Source organism: Eumetopias jubatus, unplaced genomic scaffold, assembly GCF_037043125.1.
Source record: "Eumetopias jubatus isolate StellerSeaLion01/CBP00866 unplaced genomic scaffold, mEumJub1_p1.0 scaffold_17, whole genome shotgun sequence".
NCBI classification, from domain to species: domain Eukaryota; kingdom Metazoa; phylum Chordata; class Mammalia; order Carnivora; family Otariidae; genus Eumetopias; species Eumetopias jubatus.
In genome coordinates, this window is record NW_028274823.1 from 49556418 (window position 1) to 49573282 (window position 16865).

Below are 16865 nucleotides of genomic sequence, written 5' to 3' on the forward strand. Positions count from 1 at the left end.
CTACCCTTCAGAGCACATCTCTCACTATGTAGATGACCGTTGAAGTGTGTTACTTTCCTCGGTTAATTTGGCATGCGTTTATTGAGTGTCTAGTATGTGCCAGGACGCTGTTCCTGGTACTGGGGATGTACCACGGTGAGCAAAAAGACAGCAGAAGAGTGCGGCTCACACTTTTGTGGGATGACAGGTAGTGAAGAAATAGATACAAATGGATATGCTAGGGGGTTAGGTCAGGTTCAGCTAGGGTTGTTGGGGACAGCCCCTCTGAGAAAGGGACAGCTTGCTAGAGACAGGTGAAGCAAGGAAGGAGTGATGGGAGAGGTCTATGGGAAGGGCAGTCTTGGCTGAGGGAACAGTAAGAATGGAGGCCCTGAGGTGAGGCAAGGATGTGCTTGGCCTGTTCAAGGAAGAGCAGGAGGGCCAGAGTGGCCCTCCTGACAGCTCCAGCTCAGAGGGAGGGCTGGTTGGGAGGAAAGGGGCTGAGGCATAGGAGTGAGCAAGTCCCCAGCACTGCTCTCCCTTCTCCAACCTCCTCCCCCAGCTGGGCAGCCTTCCTCTGGGGGACATAGATGGGCACTTGTCTTGAGAGCCCCCTCCCCTCCCCCTGCCCCTCTGAACACTCGCAGTGGGGACAGGAAGTGTCGGCCCTCGCCTCCCAGCTGCCCGGGTGGGATGCCACCACGCGGGCTGGCCTGCCCAAGGAGGGACAGAGGCCCTATTGAGCTCAGTCTCTGGACCAGCAAGGACAATAGCCACACTGAGGACCAGGAACATCAGCCGGCATGCTTGTCCAGGAAGTTGTCAGGCTGCTGCCCGCCCCCCTCCCCAGGCCTCCCCAACCCCTTCTGACTTTTTCCTCTAGCTACTTTTTTCCAGGCTGATAGTAAGATCCAAAATGGTCACTTTGTCCTTCACCTCCTCCCCAGAGGCTTCCTGCTCTGTGCCAGACCCTTGCTGGGCCCTGGGATCAGAGAAGAATCCCAGAGGGTCTCTCTTCCAGGGGAGGGGACCAAGGACGAGGCAACAGACGCACGAACCAAGTGGGGCATCTCACGTACCTCCTACAGGGATGTACAAAGCGTAGTGGCCTGCAGTGGGTGAGGCTGGGTCTGCTGGGAGAGCTGGTAGGGATGAATTCCCGGTCGTAGTTCTAAAGTGCTCCTGCATCCAGGGTCCTGTTTCGAAGGCACAACAGCCGTGCGGCACAGGAAGGGCAGGACTAGTGCCTGTTACAGGCCCAGAGGTGGAAGGAAGTGATGGTCTCCACCTCAGGGTTCAAACTCTGGCTGCTTCTCCAGCCTACATGCTGTCCACTTGCAGAACATTTGCACCAGAAGGCACCTAGGCCAGGAATGCCAGTACAAGTCATGGGTGCCTGTCAGCCCCCCGCCCACAGGCCCAGTGAGGCGGATACCACCCCAATCACACCCTCCTTGCCTGGAGAATCCTCCTCACGCCATCCCTCTGGTGTCAAGGAGCTGGAGTGACACCCAGGATGACCTGCCTGGGCTTCCTGGCTCTCTTCCCTCCTCTCTCACTGACCCGGGGGAGACTGTGACCCAGGCAGGGAAGGGGCTGGGCTCAGGTCACAGAGCATGTTGGTGGTGGTGGCGTGCTGGAGCCGGGATGAAGCTTTCCGTTGTGAGGCTTCAGAAGCTGGGACAGGCCCCGCCGTGTGGCCCCCCTCTGTGAAGAAGAGACCCCGCCGGCCCGTGGTGGCACCCCACAGCTTCAGAAGTGTAATGATCTGGATGAGATGTTTGGGTTTTTCTTTCCCACCTGACCGTAAGCTCCTGGGGGCCGGGGTTACATCCGTCCCGTTAGCCACCCTGCTCCAGTGCCTCGTAGATAGTTGGCACGCGGTACATGAAGTGTTGAGGGCATGAATGGGAGACCCTGTGGCGGAAGGGGTCAGCGCACACGGTGACCACTCCTCTGTCCCTTCCCCACTCCGGGCCTGGTTTTTGGCCCCCGCTGGCCGGCAGAGGACAAGTGGGTCCCCCAGGGGCAACATGGGCCCAGCCACCAAGCTGGTCACATACATGCCAGGACATGATAAGCAGCCAGCCCGGTGGGGGGTGGTACTTGAGCTTCCTGTGGGGAAACTGAGGCCCAGAGAGCCACAGTAGTGAGCTTGCAAGGGAGTCTTGCAACCTGGGCAGGGAGCTGAGCCAGAATCTCCTGACTTCTGGGCACCCAATCTGGCCACCAGCTCCAACATCTGTAGCTCAGGGACTGTCTTTTCCTGATAGCTGGGCCCCTCGGGAGCCATGCGTGCCAGTGCCAAGGCAAACAACAGTGGCGCGGGGTGGAGTGGGGGAGGGAAATGCCTGTAGGCCCTGAGTTCCTTTGCTCTCCTGAACAGACAGGGCCAGAGCCCCAAGCAGCCAGGCCCCCTGCTCCCTTCATTGTTCCCTGTGATGGTTTCCAGATGCCGAGGAGTCACAGGTTTGGGGCTGAGCCAGGAGAGCCAGGCCAGCCCTCCCCCAGCACCCCGCCGCCACCTCCACCACCGCCAGTCCTGCTTTCAAAGACATGGCCCTTCCTCCCACTGCAGGCTGTCGCCCCACTCCAGCCCAGCAGCCTCTCTGTCCTGCCGTCAGCCCAGCTCCCGGGGCGAGGAGCCCTGCGCTCCATTCCCGGCTCTGGCCCTCACTTCCTATGGGGCTAGGGCTAATCATTTGCCTTCTGGGTGCCTCAGTTTCCAGGGCTGTAGAACGGGCATGTGGGGAGGGGGGCAGGGCAGAGAAGACAGCGTCTGACTGACACGCCTACTTTAACAGACTGTTATCAGTATCGTCTAGAGCAATCGTTCCCACAGTGGGTCCCCAGGGTTGGCAGCATCAGCATCACCAGGAACTTGTGAGAGATGCAGAAACTCAGGCCCACCCCAGACCTACTGGCCGTGGAGTAGGCCCCAGACCTACTGGTTCTAGGGATGGAACCAGCAGCCTATGTTACAGCGAAACCCTCCCCTCCCCAACCAGATGGTTTGGATGCAGGCTCAAGTCTGAGAAACAACCTGTGCTCTGGAATTACGAGCATGGGCATCTCGAGTCAGGGAAATGGAATACAGACTTCTCAGCTGGGTGGCTCTGGAAATGAGCCTTAGTTCCCTGGTAAGGAAAATGGATCGATATTCTTCCCACTGTGCTGATTAAGTGAGACACTTAGCACTGGTCAGCCTGGTTCCCGCACCACTCTTCTGGCAGAGACACTCCGTGAGGGCAAGATCGTCTGTCTGGCTCATGCCACCCCATCAGCACTTTAAAGGATCTGGCTCAGAACCCAAGCAGAGGGCCCGTGCCCAGGCTATGGGGCGCAAGGGCACTGCTTGCCCTCACAGGCACAGGGTGGGCCCTTGTGCTGCCTGAGGGGTCAGGGCCCAGAGTGACAAGATGAGTCCCCCAGGGTGCAGAGACCAGAAGGGTCCCTGTAGGCAGAAGTGGGCAAGGAAAGCCTCTGGGGGGAAGCTTCCACTGGATGGGGGTGGGAGACAAGGTATGCCAGATAGAAAGACTGGTGTGCACAGAGGGGAGTGTGAAAACGAGTACCACTAGCCAGCTCCCCACTCCAGTGATGGGTACACACTCTTTCCTCATGTGGGGCTGCCCCCAGACAAGGGCAAGGATACCTCCAATGCCCACTCCCCAAAATCAGAGTGGAGACCCTCTGGGAGGCATGTGGTGCTGTGGAAGTCAGCCAGGCCTGGGTTTGGATCTACTGCTTCCTGGCTGTGTGACTTCAGGCAAATCTCCCCACCTCTCTGTGCCTTGCATTCCTCATCTATAGGAGTCAGAGTGAAGATGGAGTGGCCGGGTGGGGGGCGGTTATGTTGCACATAGGCAGGAACCGTGCGGGTTTTGTAGCAGAGACCCTGGGGCCCAGGGAGGGGAATGGAGCATCTGGGGGCATAAAGCAGAGAGCTCCCCCAGAGCCACACTGCACTGAGCACTCCTGCCTTGGGGACGGGGGAGAAGGGATGGCTTTGCTGACTTTTTTAGTCCCTGGGTGAGGAAGCAAGGTCTGCTGCAGTCTGGACTATGGAGGTGAGAAATGGGAGGCTTCTGCCTCCCTGTGAACCTTTGGAAAAGTCACCTAAGAGCCTCTCTTCCTCTGCTAGGTCCTCACCCTGAAGGGGAAGAGCACAGGTAGGTTTGTGCCGTGGTCTGATGCCTGGCAGTGACCATGAGAGGCACACATATGCATGCCTGCACACAAACTCACCCGGGTCCGTATGCACACCCACCCCCCTGCCCATAGTCCATTCTCTGGTTTCCCTCCGACACCGTGGAACCACAGGAAAAGCTGGTAGCTACCTGGGCTGGCCCATAGGAGCCTCTTAACCTCTGCTCTGCCAATCACACTTGCCACAGGTGGCCTTGAAACCAGTCCGTGGCCTTCGGGGCCTCACTTGGCAATGAGGGAATTGGACAATAGCCAACAAGACTGGAGTGGTTCAAGGCCTGCCTTTTACTTGCTTGGATGGCCTTGGACAGGTGACTTAACCTCTCTGGGCCTCTGCTTCCTCATCTGGAAATGGGGTCACGATGAAGCCACCTGCAGTTCAGGTGCGTGGCCAGCACTGGTGTGCAGTGGACACTCAGCACGGTCCTTTCCCGTCTGTGGTGCTTGTGGTCTCCTGAGCGACTCAAGCTCCAGCACTCACCTGCTGAAGCTTCTCAGAGGTGGACATCTTGCTTCTCTTTCTACCCCTCCGTGGCCAGAGGAGGAGATCGAAGCCCAGAGAGAGGAGGGACTGATGTGAGGACAGAACCGAGGCTGGAGGTCGGGCCTACAGCCTCCCTCCAGGCAGCCGTGGGAGCCCCAGCCCTGGCCCCAGCCAGAGTGGCCCCGAATTGCTGACTTCAGCGTTTTACCGGCCAGGGCAGATCAGATTTCTTTTCTGGCTCTGGGCCACCCTCCACACCCTTCCCCCATCGCTATTTTGAGCTGAGTTCCCCTGTCCCTTCCTCCCAGGGCTGTGGCCCTTGTACCAAAGCCTCATCCCAGGTGAAGATCACCACTGGGTATTCTACCGTAACCTTCCTGTCCCCAGCAGCGCCCCTAGGATTAGCGCAGAGCTTTCATCTAGCAGGTAGGACTGGGCTGGTCACATCTGACCTGGCCTGGCAAAGGACAGCCTCAGATGCGGAACTGGGGACCAGCCAGCCTGCGGAAATCGTGCTCCCGGCCCGAGGTGGCCCTCCAGAGTGGTCAGTGGAGCCCAGGAGGGGCGTCCTGCAAGCGGAAGAGCCCACACCAGGACCCAGCATTGCCCCCTCCTGCCAGTGTGACCTCAGCCCTGGCCCTCACACTTCACCCATCGTGGGCAGTGCCCATGCCACGGTCCCCTTAGAGCCCACGTGCTCTGAGCCTCGCCTGGTGCTCCGAGGGAAGCAGGAGATATGGAGGGCTCCGCGTCACCACAGCACATGTACAGACTGGTGGGGAGCGAGAAGGCAGAATGGTTAAATTTGGGATGAAATCGCTGGCATGCTGGATCATCCCTGGCATGCTGGAGGCAGGGTCAGGGCAGGACATGACCCTCAGCCAAGCAAGTGGTGCAGGCCACAAAGTCCCCTGGGAGTTTGGGAGCTGGGGCCTTCTCTGGGGGAGGCAGTGGGAGGGTTCTCAGCTAGCGCAGCAGCGGGGGACTCAGGATGGACTAAGCAGCTCAGGGAGGGCCGTTAACTGGGATGGGGGAGGCCGGAGGGCGTGGCCTTTGAGCTTGGCCTTGAAGGATGCAGGGCATTCACCAGGTGCAGAAAAATTTGACGCATCAGGAACAGCAAGAGCAGAGGCCTGGGGCAGGGGTGGGGGTGGGGAGGAGGACACAGCTTTGGCAGAAAATGATGTTGTTGACGTTGAGTGTAGGTCTTGTAGAGGGGGAGTTGCTGCCACTAAGGTTAGAAGGCCATCTGGGCCCCATGGAGAAGGGTCCCGAAAGCCTTCGGTGTTTTGCCTCAGTCCTGCAGGTGGGGGTGGGGCGGGGGGCCGTCCAAGCCTGCTGTGGTCATTAAAGTACCCGGGGGAGGCTGCCCGGCTGACCCCAGGTTGTGTCTGCAGCGGGAGAAGGGGGCACAGTCAGGAGAAAGGGCTCACAGAGCAGACGGGCCACCCGAACAGGGATGTGCGGGGACGTGGAGGCCCACTCCGAACAAATGGTTTTCAGACTCAGTGGCATCCAGCTACGGGCCGACAGCAGGGTGGTTGCACCCATCTCCTACCGCGGCCTCGGCTCTCTCTGCAGGCACATGAGGGGAGGAAAATCCACATCTTTTGCAATCGCTATGATTCGGATGTTTTTCACCCCTTCGGACTGGCCCCTCTTCCCCTCCCCGCCCCTGAGCTCCGCTCCATGCGGTTTGCTAGTGGAGGAAAGCCAGAAGCAGGAAACAGATAACTCAGGGAGTGGTTGTTCATGTGATTCAAAAGTGTTTGCTTTCCAAAAAGTTTAGCCCCAAAGTGCTTCACGTTGCCTGGCCTCGGGGTGGCCTTTGGAGAGAGGGGTATCTGCCCTGCTGTCGCCAGGGCTGCTCGGGGCACAGGCACCGAGCTGGGGGCATGTAGGGGTGCAGGGGGGTGGGTAGCTGGAGGGGCTCCTTGGTCTCCGTGTGTCCGTTTCCGCTTTCCCTTTTAGTCCGCCTCCCGCCTTCTCTCACCTCGGCCTGTCACTCCCTGGTCCTCTCCCAGACTCTGCCCCGTCCTGCTCACTCTCGGCTCTCACCCCGCCCCACCCTCCCTGTCCCTTATTCCTGATGTCTCTTCGTCCCTTGCCCCGTTTCTCTCTGCACCCCCCTGCCTTGTTTTCCTCTCTCTCTCCTCTCTCTCTCTCTCTCTCTCTCTCTCTCTCTCTCTCTCTCTCTCTCTCTCTCTCTCTCTCTCGGCCCTTCCCTCCTCTCTACACCCCCACTCCATGCCCCCTCCCCAGGGTTTTCCTGAGACCTTTTCCTGGCACTGTGAAAGCTCCCATTGTTCCCGGCACTTTGACAAACCCTAGTGTTGTGGAATCAGGATGGCATTTTTGCGGTGGCTTTGGGCTGGGAACAGGGCGGGAGGGGTGACAGGAGGCTGGGCTTTCTGGGCCCATGCTGGGCTGCGGCAGGAACCCAGAAAAGGGGAGGGGGCCGGGGGAGGTGGCCAGGATGCCTGTGCTCAGACAAGGGGGCCCTTGAGGCTCCAGAGGAAACCCAGGGTGGCCTCTTGCAGCGTCCTTCCTCCCTCCCAGCAGCCTGCGGGCCGCCCGGCCCGGCCCACCTGTCCCTCTGATGCCTGCTTCCTCTGGGGCCTCCGCGGAGCCTGCAGCTGCCTGGACCAGGCTGCAGACGCCGAGGCGGCCCTCCTGCCTGCCTCCACGGGCCGTGTGTGTGTGTGTGTGTGTGTGTGGACACGTGAGTGTGGGGGTCTTTGGAGGGTCCCCAAAGCAGGGAAGGGAAAGTGTGGGTCTCAGCACGGGACAGACTTGAGCTCAGAACCTGCCCCCCCCCACCTACTAATTATGTGACTTCGGACAAAGTCACTGCCCCCTCCCAAGCCTCAGTTTCCTTCTCTGTCATTAGGGTTAAGAGTGCTGATTTTGTAGGGCTGTTGCATCGATTTAGAGATCGTCTCAAGTGTCGCCTGGGAGGGTGACGTGTAGCCTCAGCCTGAGGATATGGCTCCAAGAGTGTTTCTACAGGTGTGAGTCTCAATTGGCCCAGAGCCTAGAAGTGTGTGGTTGATGGTGTCCGTGACTGGTGTGGGCCGCAGTTGGAGAAAGGGTCACGGGGCTGAGCCCTTTGGAAGGCCCCGCTGTGAGAACATTCCTCATCTGTCTTCCTGGAATATTCCACCGCGCCTGGTGCAGAGTAGGTACTCAATAGCTGTTAGTTGAATGAATGAATAATGGAGGTGGGGGCCAGGGGCTGGAGGTCAGAGGTGGGATCGTGCTCCTAGGAATAGGCTTGTTCTCTGGTTTCCCACAGCTGTTTCGTGGAGAGGAGGGAAGTGTTGCTTTGGAGCTAGCAGATTGGGTTCAAGTCTTGGCTCTATGGCTGTGGGGCCCGGCACAGGTTACTTGGCCTCTCTGGGCCTCAGTTTGCTCTTCTGTCAAATGGGGAGGCTGTGGTTGGGAAGTGGCTGGCACATAGTAGGTGCTCATTAGATGTCGGTGTCCCAGCTCCTCCAGAACAGCCCCCTCACTTGCAGGTGAAGAAACTGGTGATGAGCATGGGAGAGCCAGGGCCCAAACCCGGGCCTCTGGCCACAGCCCCTGTTCACCCCGCATCGGCCCAGATAGCAGGGAGGGCAAAGGGGTGGGCCCGAGGAAGGGGGACTCAAGAGAGGAGCATCCAGGAGAGGGGCAGTACCTCCCCCAGGGAGGACCCCTAACATCCAGAAAGGGTCCCCAAAACCCTCTTGAACTATCCAGGAAGGGCCAGCAGAGCTGCGCAAAGGATCCTGGGACTATGAGTCAGCCACCCCTGCCCCTTCAGCCTCCGTATAGAAGAGCATCTCGAACTCCTGAGACCCAGGGCTCTTCCTCTCTCGACTCTGGGCCAGGAGCACCTCAGGCACCCGGCTGCAGGAGAGCATGCAGACAGGGTGGGACCGGGAGCCGGCAAGGAGCCCATCTGTTCCTTATTTCCTCCCCCTGCCCCTCCTGGCTACGGCCCTTGCCTCTCCGCTGGATGCACCGTGGGCTGCTGGCCTTGCGCTCCACAGCGGAGAGGGGAGAGTGCGTGGGGCTGCCAGGCACACGCTGACTTACGGGCCTTGGAGGGCAAGTGACCCTGCCTAGCAGGTCCAGCAGTCAGTGCCACCCTCATTCTGGAGATGGGGAATCTGAGGCCCAGAGAGGGGAAGGGATGCCCCCAAGGCCACCCAGCATGCCGGGACCCATGACGGTAGCAGCCGATCCCTGTTTCTCCGCGTCCTGGCTGGGCAGATTCCTCATCTTTGCATAAGCCTGGCAGGGCAACTGAGAGAGTGGGCTCGAGTCAGGTGGCCTGAGTTCCAATCCAGACTCCACCACTTGCTGGCAGTGTGGCCTTGGGCAAGTCATTTTAACCTCTTTGTGCCTCGGTGTTCTCGTCGGAAACCTGGGACGGCTCATGCCTAGTGCACGAGGTGGAGGTTGTTGTAAGAATACAAAGAGAGCCTGGCCCTGACGAGACTTGAAAGGAGTGTGGTTGTTCCTCCGTTGCAGAGCTTGGCTGGCCACAGGCTGCCCTCCCAGGCAGGCAGAGGTAGTGTGGCCAAGGGCTGGGGTGCGGCCTGTGGCTGGGGCCACAGCTGGAACCCTATATCCAGAGAGCGGAGGCCTGGGGCAGAACCTGGCATGGAGTCCTGACATGCAGGTGACAGAGCCTCCCACCCTGCTGCCCTCTCCTGGGCCCAGGCTCCCCGGGACTCTCTGCCACAAACTAACCACAGACGACAATGTCCTCTCCCTGCCAAAGGGACTCTATCGAAAAGGGGCCAAGAGGAGAGCAAGCTTCACCCTCAAGGCTTACTCACTCTGGGTGGGACTCCAGGAAGCAGGGGCAGGGAAATTGACTGGCAGAGTGACCAGCCAAGCTCTTATGTCATGTGACAGGTGTGGATACTTCCCAGCTGTCCTCAATTGAGGGAGCAGCTAGGATCTAGGAGGTGGGAAGTCTGCTCCGTGGCTGGGGGCAGGGCAGCTCTACGGACAGGACAGCCAGCAGCCAGAGGTCGGCCAGTGTCCAGCACGCGGGCCCCAGCGGCCGTTCCTGCAGGGGCAAAGGTGGGGGCAAGTATGGACTGAGTTGCCATCTCCTTGGGTTGCCACCACCTTGGGAAAGCATAGGGCGCCCCCTCGTGGGCAGGAGGGGCTGGGGCCCGGGAGCTGGCTGATGAACCGTCATCATCTTCTCCATCAAAGTCAAACCTACTCATTAAAGACAATTCATTAATTAGAGTAGAGAATCCTTTCCCGGAGGCAACCTCTGAACGCTTCTGACCTTCTTCCTGCCGGCCCTTTTCATGCCCACTTTTCCTTTTTACAGTTTTACTCTGGAGAGCAGTCTATAAAGCCTATCACTTGTCCTGCTTTCTTTATAAACATTTTCCCAAACACTTAAAAAAATTCCTCATGAGTATTTTAACGGCTTCGCTGTCATTCATCCAATGGGTGTAACATCACTGAAGGAACCAGAGCATTGGGGTTGAGTGTTTAGCCCGTTCTAGTTTTTCACGTCATAAACCATGCCATGATGAACATTCTTGAACACCCTCTTGGTCTATGCTCTGATCATTTCCTTAGGACGGTTGCCCAGAAATAGATTTGCTGGGGGAATGGACATTTCTAAAAGTTTGAAGGCTTGTTGCCTAGTTGTGCTCTAAGAATCTTATAGGAAATACACCTGTTCAGCCCCACCCCCCGCAGTGTCTGAGAGGGCCCCTCTCCACACCTGCTGGTCGGCCTTCCCCAGCAACAAGAGTTGGAGTACTACAGAGATGGAGGAGCCCTCAGAATAACCTGGTCCAACTGCCTGACCAAGACAGGGGCCCCCTCGGCAGCCTCCCTGATAGTTGTTTACCCTGTCCCCTGCTTGCATACCCCCAGTGACAGAGAGCTCACCATCTTACCATCAACCATAAGAAATCTCGTGAGCTGTTGGGAAAAAAGCACGGAGCCATTCTGAGGAAGTGCCCAGATAGTGTCAGCATCACCCTCCTCTCTTCCCAAACTTGCCTGAATGGCTCCTCCCACAACCCACCCCACTTTGCTCTTGCTGCTCCTTGGCCCAGCTCCCCCTTCCCACCACCACAGCAGCCACCACTGCCACTTCCCAGGCTGCCCTGTGCAGGGATTCTAGCCATGGTGTGGAGGTCGGAGGATGCAGCCCCACCTCCCAGCTCAGTCCCTGGTCTGCTGTGTGTCCTTGAGCAAGTTGCCTTGCGTCTCTGACCCCCAGAGGCCCTGTCTGTGCTACGGGGGGTGGTGTCCCAGCGCCAGTGAGTTTTGCCCGGGTTGCTGGCTGATGTGATTCCCCAGAGGGGTACGTGGCAGGGGCCCAGGTCAAGAGAGCAAGTCAGACCTGGCATCCTTCCCACAGCCAGGCCCAGTGGCGGCCCCTGCAGAGCCGTGGGCAGTCAGCGTCTGTTTCATGTTGAAGTTTATGAGAAGAGGCTGGCCTTTCTGGGAGGAGGCCGGGGGAAAGGGGGGGGGGGGTAGAGAAGCCTTTGTTCCATCAAAAATTCCTCCTCCCTTTGGCCCTGCCTTCCTCTGTAATCATAAACAGTGTTGGACTAAGTCCTTCCAGGAAGTGGCTCCTCACTGCTGAGCGGAGAGGGCTGCCCGCTGGCCTGTCCTCCCCTCCCTGCATCCACTGCCTCTTCACCCCTGCCCTGCAGGTCACCTCTCTCCTCTGCCCGCAGGAGGGCAGTACCACCAGGCTGGGCTGAGCAGAGGGACTGGGGGGTTTCTCCTCCGGAACACAGGCCTCAGCTTCATGGTTGGGGACACACTTATGGAGTGACAGACAGCAAAGGGAAGCCAAGTGCAGCCTTGTCGGGCCTAGTCCTGCTCCTCACACGCTGGAAGCTCTTTGGCATGTCCTGCCCCTTCTCCCTGCAACCTCCGTTTCACCATCTGTTAAATAGGTTTATGATATTCCTCGCCCCACAGGGTTATGGGAAGAGTTGAATGGGAGCCAGACAGGCCATGGTAGTGCCTCAGAAGCGTCTGCCCTCTTTGCTCTTTCCGCCGTTCTCTACCAGCAGCACCTGCAGAGCTTCTTAGGCCTTCCTCTATCTTTCTTGGTTCCTCTTTGAAAATTCTAGAAGGTGAAGACACCTAATGCAGTCTCTTTTTTGGCTGCCACCTCCCCCACCACCGGGGATAGTGAGCTCAGCCTCTACCCAGGCCCCCTCCCATCTTCGGAGCTTTCCTCCTGTGATTTCCACCCCCTGGTCTCAGCCCCAGCATCTGCCTCACCCAGAATGCAGCCGCTACCAGCTCCAGCAGAAAATCATCCTGAAGTTGCTGATAGTCAGTGAGCCCCTGCAATGCCCAGCCACCCGGCTAACATCTTCAGAGGCATGAATGCATCCCATCCTTCCAGCAGCGCTGGGGGGTGAGCCCTTACCATCCTCCTGGGGTTCCAGAGGAGGAAACCAAGGCACAGAGAGGTGGAGACACTGATGGAGGGTCCCCCAGATCATCCCAGGTAGAGGTGGAATGCCATCACCAGCATCTGGCCATGACATCCGTGGTGTGGGCCACATCTCATATAGTGGGGTGTCAGAGGGGGCCTTCCCAGGGTGGGAATGGTGTGCTGAGGACCTCTGGTCCTGCAGGAGGCCGGAGCCCCCGTCCCTGGGCCCTGCCCAGCAGTTCACACTCATGATGGATGGCTCCAGAAGGCTGGTTTTCTAATTACTTGGTGTTGTGGGTCTTCCCGACCCCCACCCCCCCATCTCGCTCCTGCCTCTCATCTGCCTGCTTTGGCCTTTGGTGCACACTCTGTATCATCTTTCTTGTGTGGGTTTCCTTCCTGCTCATTTCTGAAGCAGAGACTCTTTGGGAACCGAATTGTCGGCCCCCTCTGCATCCTCACCCTTCACTTGGCTGAGTGCCCCCTTCCTCTGATGCCTGCCCCCCCCTTTGCCCCAGTTGTAGAACCTGTCAGTTTCAGAGTCAAGCAGCCTGTGGAGCCAGATCCCAGAGTGGGCCTGGCTGGCGATGGCCCCCAAATTTCCTCTTTCAATCAAGGAGTCTCAAATCCTACCACTGGTGAGGCACCCCAGGCCTACCTGTCATTCCCTTTTGAATGGAGGTGCTTTGGTGAATGGAGACACTAGGGGAAGAGTTCACGCAGTACTTCTTTCAGGATTACTCAGGAAGGGAGGCCACAGAAGCTAGGGTGGCTTAGATGCCGTGTGTTCCAGGCACCATGTAGGAAAGGTGGCCCTGGGAGGGATTAGAGGGCTCACTGCATACCTGCTAACTTGAGACCAACAGAGCTCAAAGTGCCTTCAGAAGCATAAGTTGACCCCTCCACTGCAATTTGGCTGGAGCCTGGACGCTGACTGCACGCTGAGTGCTCCGCTTGGCATGACGAGCCGCTCTCACAGACCTGCAAGGGCTGAGAGCCAGCCCTGCCTTAGAGCTGAGACTGAACCTCCTTCCCAGGATATCATGGCTGCCAAGGAAGGTCAATAAAGATCCAAAAGACATTCGGCAGCAGGCCCAAAAAGTCAGGGCAATATTCTTGTCACTTTCTAGATTTAGATTTATATACTCAGCACGTATGTCCCTTTTCAGTGTTTTGCCTGAAATTCTAGTAGGTTGTCACCAAGTGGTGGTACTGGCTCCTGGAAATAAGAGACATGATTCCTGAAGGAAGCAATTATCACTTTGTATGCTGCTATTGTTCTGTATTAGTAAATCATAATAATAGCTAGCACTGCTGTTTTATGTATCAGGCACTGTCCTAAGTGTTTCCCATGTATTATCTCGGTTAATCCTCAGAACAGCTTTATATGGTAGTTCCTGTCATTATCCTTGTGAAGTAACTTGCCCAAGATCACAAAGCTAGGATTTGGATCCAGAGTCTGTGCGCTTAACCTTTATGCACTCCTTCATTAATGGGCAGTTACCCAGAGAAACACTACTGTAGAAACGGATCACCTCATAGCCCAGAGCTTCTTAAGCATAATGGCACATGCATTCCCTGGGGCTCTTGGTAAGATGCAGATTCCGATTCAGTAGATCTAAGGTGGAGCCTGAGAGTCTGCATTTCTAACAAGCTCCCAGGGAATGCTGCTGATGAAGTCTAGGACCCATACTTTGAAGAGTCCCAGCGTAGAACCCGTGTTTAAGTCGGTCTCAGACCCAGAGCCTGCAAGCAATAAGGACAAGACGTCAGTGTGGGGAGCTGCTGGTTGGAGTGGAGAGGACCTTCCTCGGCCCCAGCTGATGGTCACCACGGAGATTTCCGGACCGATGTGGTCGTAGTTCTATGTGACATCTTCCATTTTCAAATGCTGGGGTAACAAATCCAACTTTATAAAACACCCTGTAACTTGTACACGAATGTTCATAGCAGTATTATTCATAGTGGCCAAGAATTAGAAACAACCCAAATGCCTATCATCTGATGAATGAGTAAATAAAACATGGCGTGTCCATACAATGGGGTATTATTTGACAACAAAAGGGAATAAAGTACTGATACGTGCTACTACCTGGATGAAGAAGGTTAAAAGCATTACTCAGAGAAAAAGAAGGCAGGCCCAAGAGGACAATTATTGTCTGATTTCTCTTAATAGACTAGCTACAACAGGCAAATCTATAGACTGGTGGCTGCCTGGGGCTGGGGAGGGTGAGAAGGTGGAGGTAGTCTGTTGAGTGACTGTTAATGGATACATGGTTTCTTTCGGGGGAGTATGACAGAAGGTTCTAAAATTAGCTTATAGTGATGGTTGTTAAACTGTGAATACACTGAGGCCCGTTGAATTGTATACATTATATAGGTGAAATGTGGGGTATATGAGTCCTATCTACTAAGCTGTTTAAAACAAAAACACCATGCAGGAGAGAACCAGTCTCTTTAAAAGATAAAGCGCAATTACAAATCAACAAGAAAAATAACAAACCGCAGCAAAAAAAAAAAAAAAAAAAAAAAATCACAAAGGACACACACCAACACTTAACAAAGGAAACGTGATGGTTCTTAAATGCATGGGGAATCCTCCGTTGTTCATAATAAAAGACATACATGTCAAAGCCGCTCTGAGATTTTCTACCTCTTAGATTGGCGATGGTGGAAACTTCTGGCAAGGAGACGGGTCATTACGTTGGTGCCCCTGCAGTGTGGTGAGGCAGGAGCCAACTCATCATTACTTTTCAAAATTAAAAGTGCACATACCCCGCAGTTTTGTTTTTGAGAATTATCCCACAAATGTCCTCTCCCATGCGCAGAATGTGATACACACGCCCACACAGTTATTCACTGTAGCATCTGTAATAATAGTGCAAGAGTGCACCAACCCAGAGGCTCCGTAATGGCACCTGGCAGACACGGGACCTGGCAGAGACTCTGTGCTGGTACAGCTGTTAAATGCAAGTCAGTAGGTCCGTGTGTCCTGTGATTCAGGGAAAAGACATATCATTATGCATCTTGTAATACTAATATGCCCGAGAGAGATTATGAAGTAAAACAGGGAAGGCGTAGAACCAAATGTCGTGAGGGTCAGGGATATGTGTGCATCCGCGTATGCTGCGTGTGTTTTATAAATGGAGAGCCCACCTCCGGGCTGCGGTAAGGAAATGAAAATGGCCTCCAGGAAGGGAGCTGGTGGCCAGGCCCCGGGGGAGGGGAGACACCACTTCACTGCACCCCAGATTGCATACTTGTGCCCGTGTTGCCTCGCCAACGACCATGCAAACCACACCACCGGGGGGTGGGGGCCAGAGAGCAACTGTGTGCTGGTGCATGGGACCCCTAGATGCCTTTTATGCCGTGAGTCAGAGAAGGCGTTCCTGGCCACTCTCATGTACTTTGCTTCCTGAAATCTAGAAAAGATGTGTATAGGGTCTCCCGGCCTTGGGATTCCCATGCGTGCTCTGGGGGTGGCCCTGGTGTTCTCTGGCCGGGGACAAAAGGCGCCTTCCCCCCCCACCTGCACGGGGAAGACTGTGGGGACCCTGTAGGGGCATCATTTTGGCCTGGTGGACCCCAGTGCCCTTTGTTTGCTTCCTGTCCTCTAGGCACGTCCCAAAGGTGAGGGTCTGACCCCGTACCAGGGCAAAAAGCGCTGTTTCGGCGAGTACAAGTGTCCCAAGTGCAAGAGAAAATGGATGAGCGGGAACTCGTGGGCCAACATGGGGCAGGAGTGCATTAAGTGCCACATCAACGTGTATCCGCACAAGCAGGTGAGCCGGGCGGGGCTGGGGGCTGGGAGGCAGTGGCTGGAGGGGCTCTCTGAAGGGTCTCGGGGCCGATTTTATTCCTTATTGGGCCTCAGTTTACTCCTGCATGTGACACGGATGAGACCAGATCTCTCCAAGTTGGCCCTTTGCTGGTCTCCTCTGCAATGGGAGTGAGAGAGCACCGTTTTCCCGGGAAGGGAAGGAGGTTCAGCAAGACCCTGAGACCGCAGACCTAGGCTTGTTCGGAAACTAATGACCTGGAGGTGGTACTGCAGGATGAGCGGGGATGTAGGGCAGCAGGGCACTGCAGAGAACACACGTCTTGTTCATTTGTTCGCCCAGTTGCCTCATGTACACAGGGCAGCTCCAGTGTTCTAGGCACCGTGCATGGGGCTAGTGGCCAAGGTGCACATGGGCATGCGGGAGGGTGGGGGGCAGACGTGGTAAGGCAGCTCGTCCCACGGAGGATCCACTCACTGCAGGCTGCAAAGAGGAGGTCTGTTTACTCTGGGACCTGAAGGATGGGAGGAAGCCAGACCTGTCACACGTGGGGGACAGCAATCTTAAGACTGAACAGTTGGTGGAAATGCCCTGTGACCTTAAGGACTTGGGTGCTCAAGGCCTAAACCTCAGTGAAGGATCAGCAGAACCAAACAAGAGGAATGGGGTGGGAAGCTGAATGGGGTGCTTCCCAGCCTTGGGGGCCACTCAAAACCCACAAGCAAAGAGCTTTCAGCTTTATTTTGAGATGGCTCTTCTGGTGTATGCAGAGATTAGTCTTGGTGCAGCTGGGTGCTCAAAAGTAAGGAGACCAGTGGGAAAGTCATGGCTAAAGTCTCATGCATGGTGGGAAAAGAGGTCGCCCTGGACCTGGGCTGGACACAAAGTGTCACCGGGTTGGATGTGGAAGGTGAGGGACGGGCAGGAATCCATGAGCACAGTCACACCTGAGTGGATGGAGGTGGGCTTACTGGGGTGG

General features: G+C 56.5%; 1 protein-coding gene across 1 annotated transcript in view; it reads left to right on the forward strand.

Moving 5' to 3' along the window:
- The window catches only part of ZCCHC24 (zinc finger CCHC-type containing 24), a 60988-nt gene that overhangs the window by 33783 nt on the left and 10340 nt on the right, over positions 1–16865 (forward strand). Inside the window, exon 3 of the mRNA XM_028109597.2 lies at positions 15725–15889. Within this exon, the coding sequence (XP_027965398.1) occupies positions 15725–15889 (165 nt within the window). The remainder of the gene's footprint in view (positions 1–15724; positions 15890–16865) is intronic.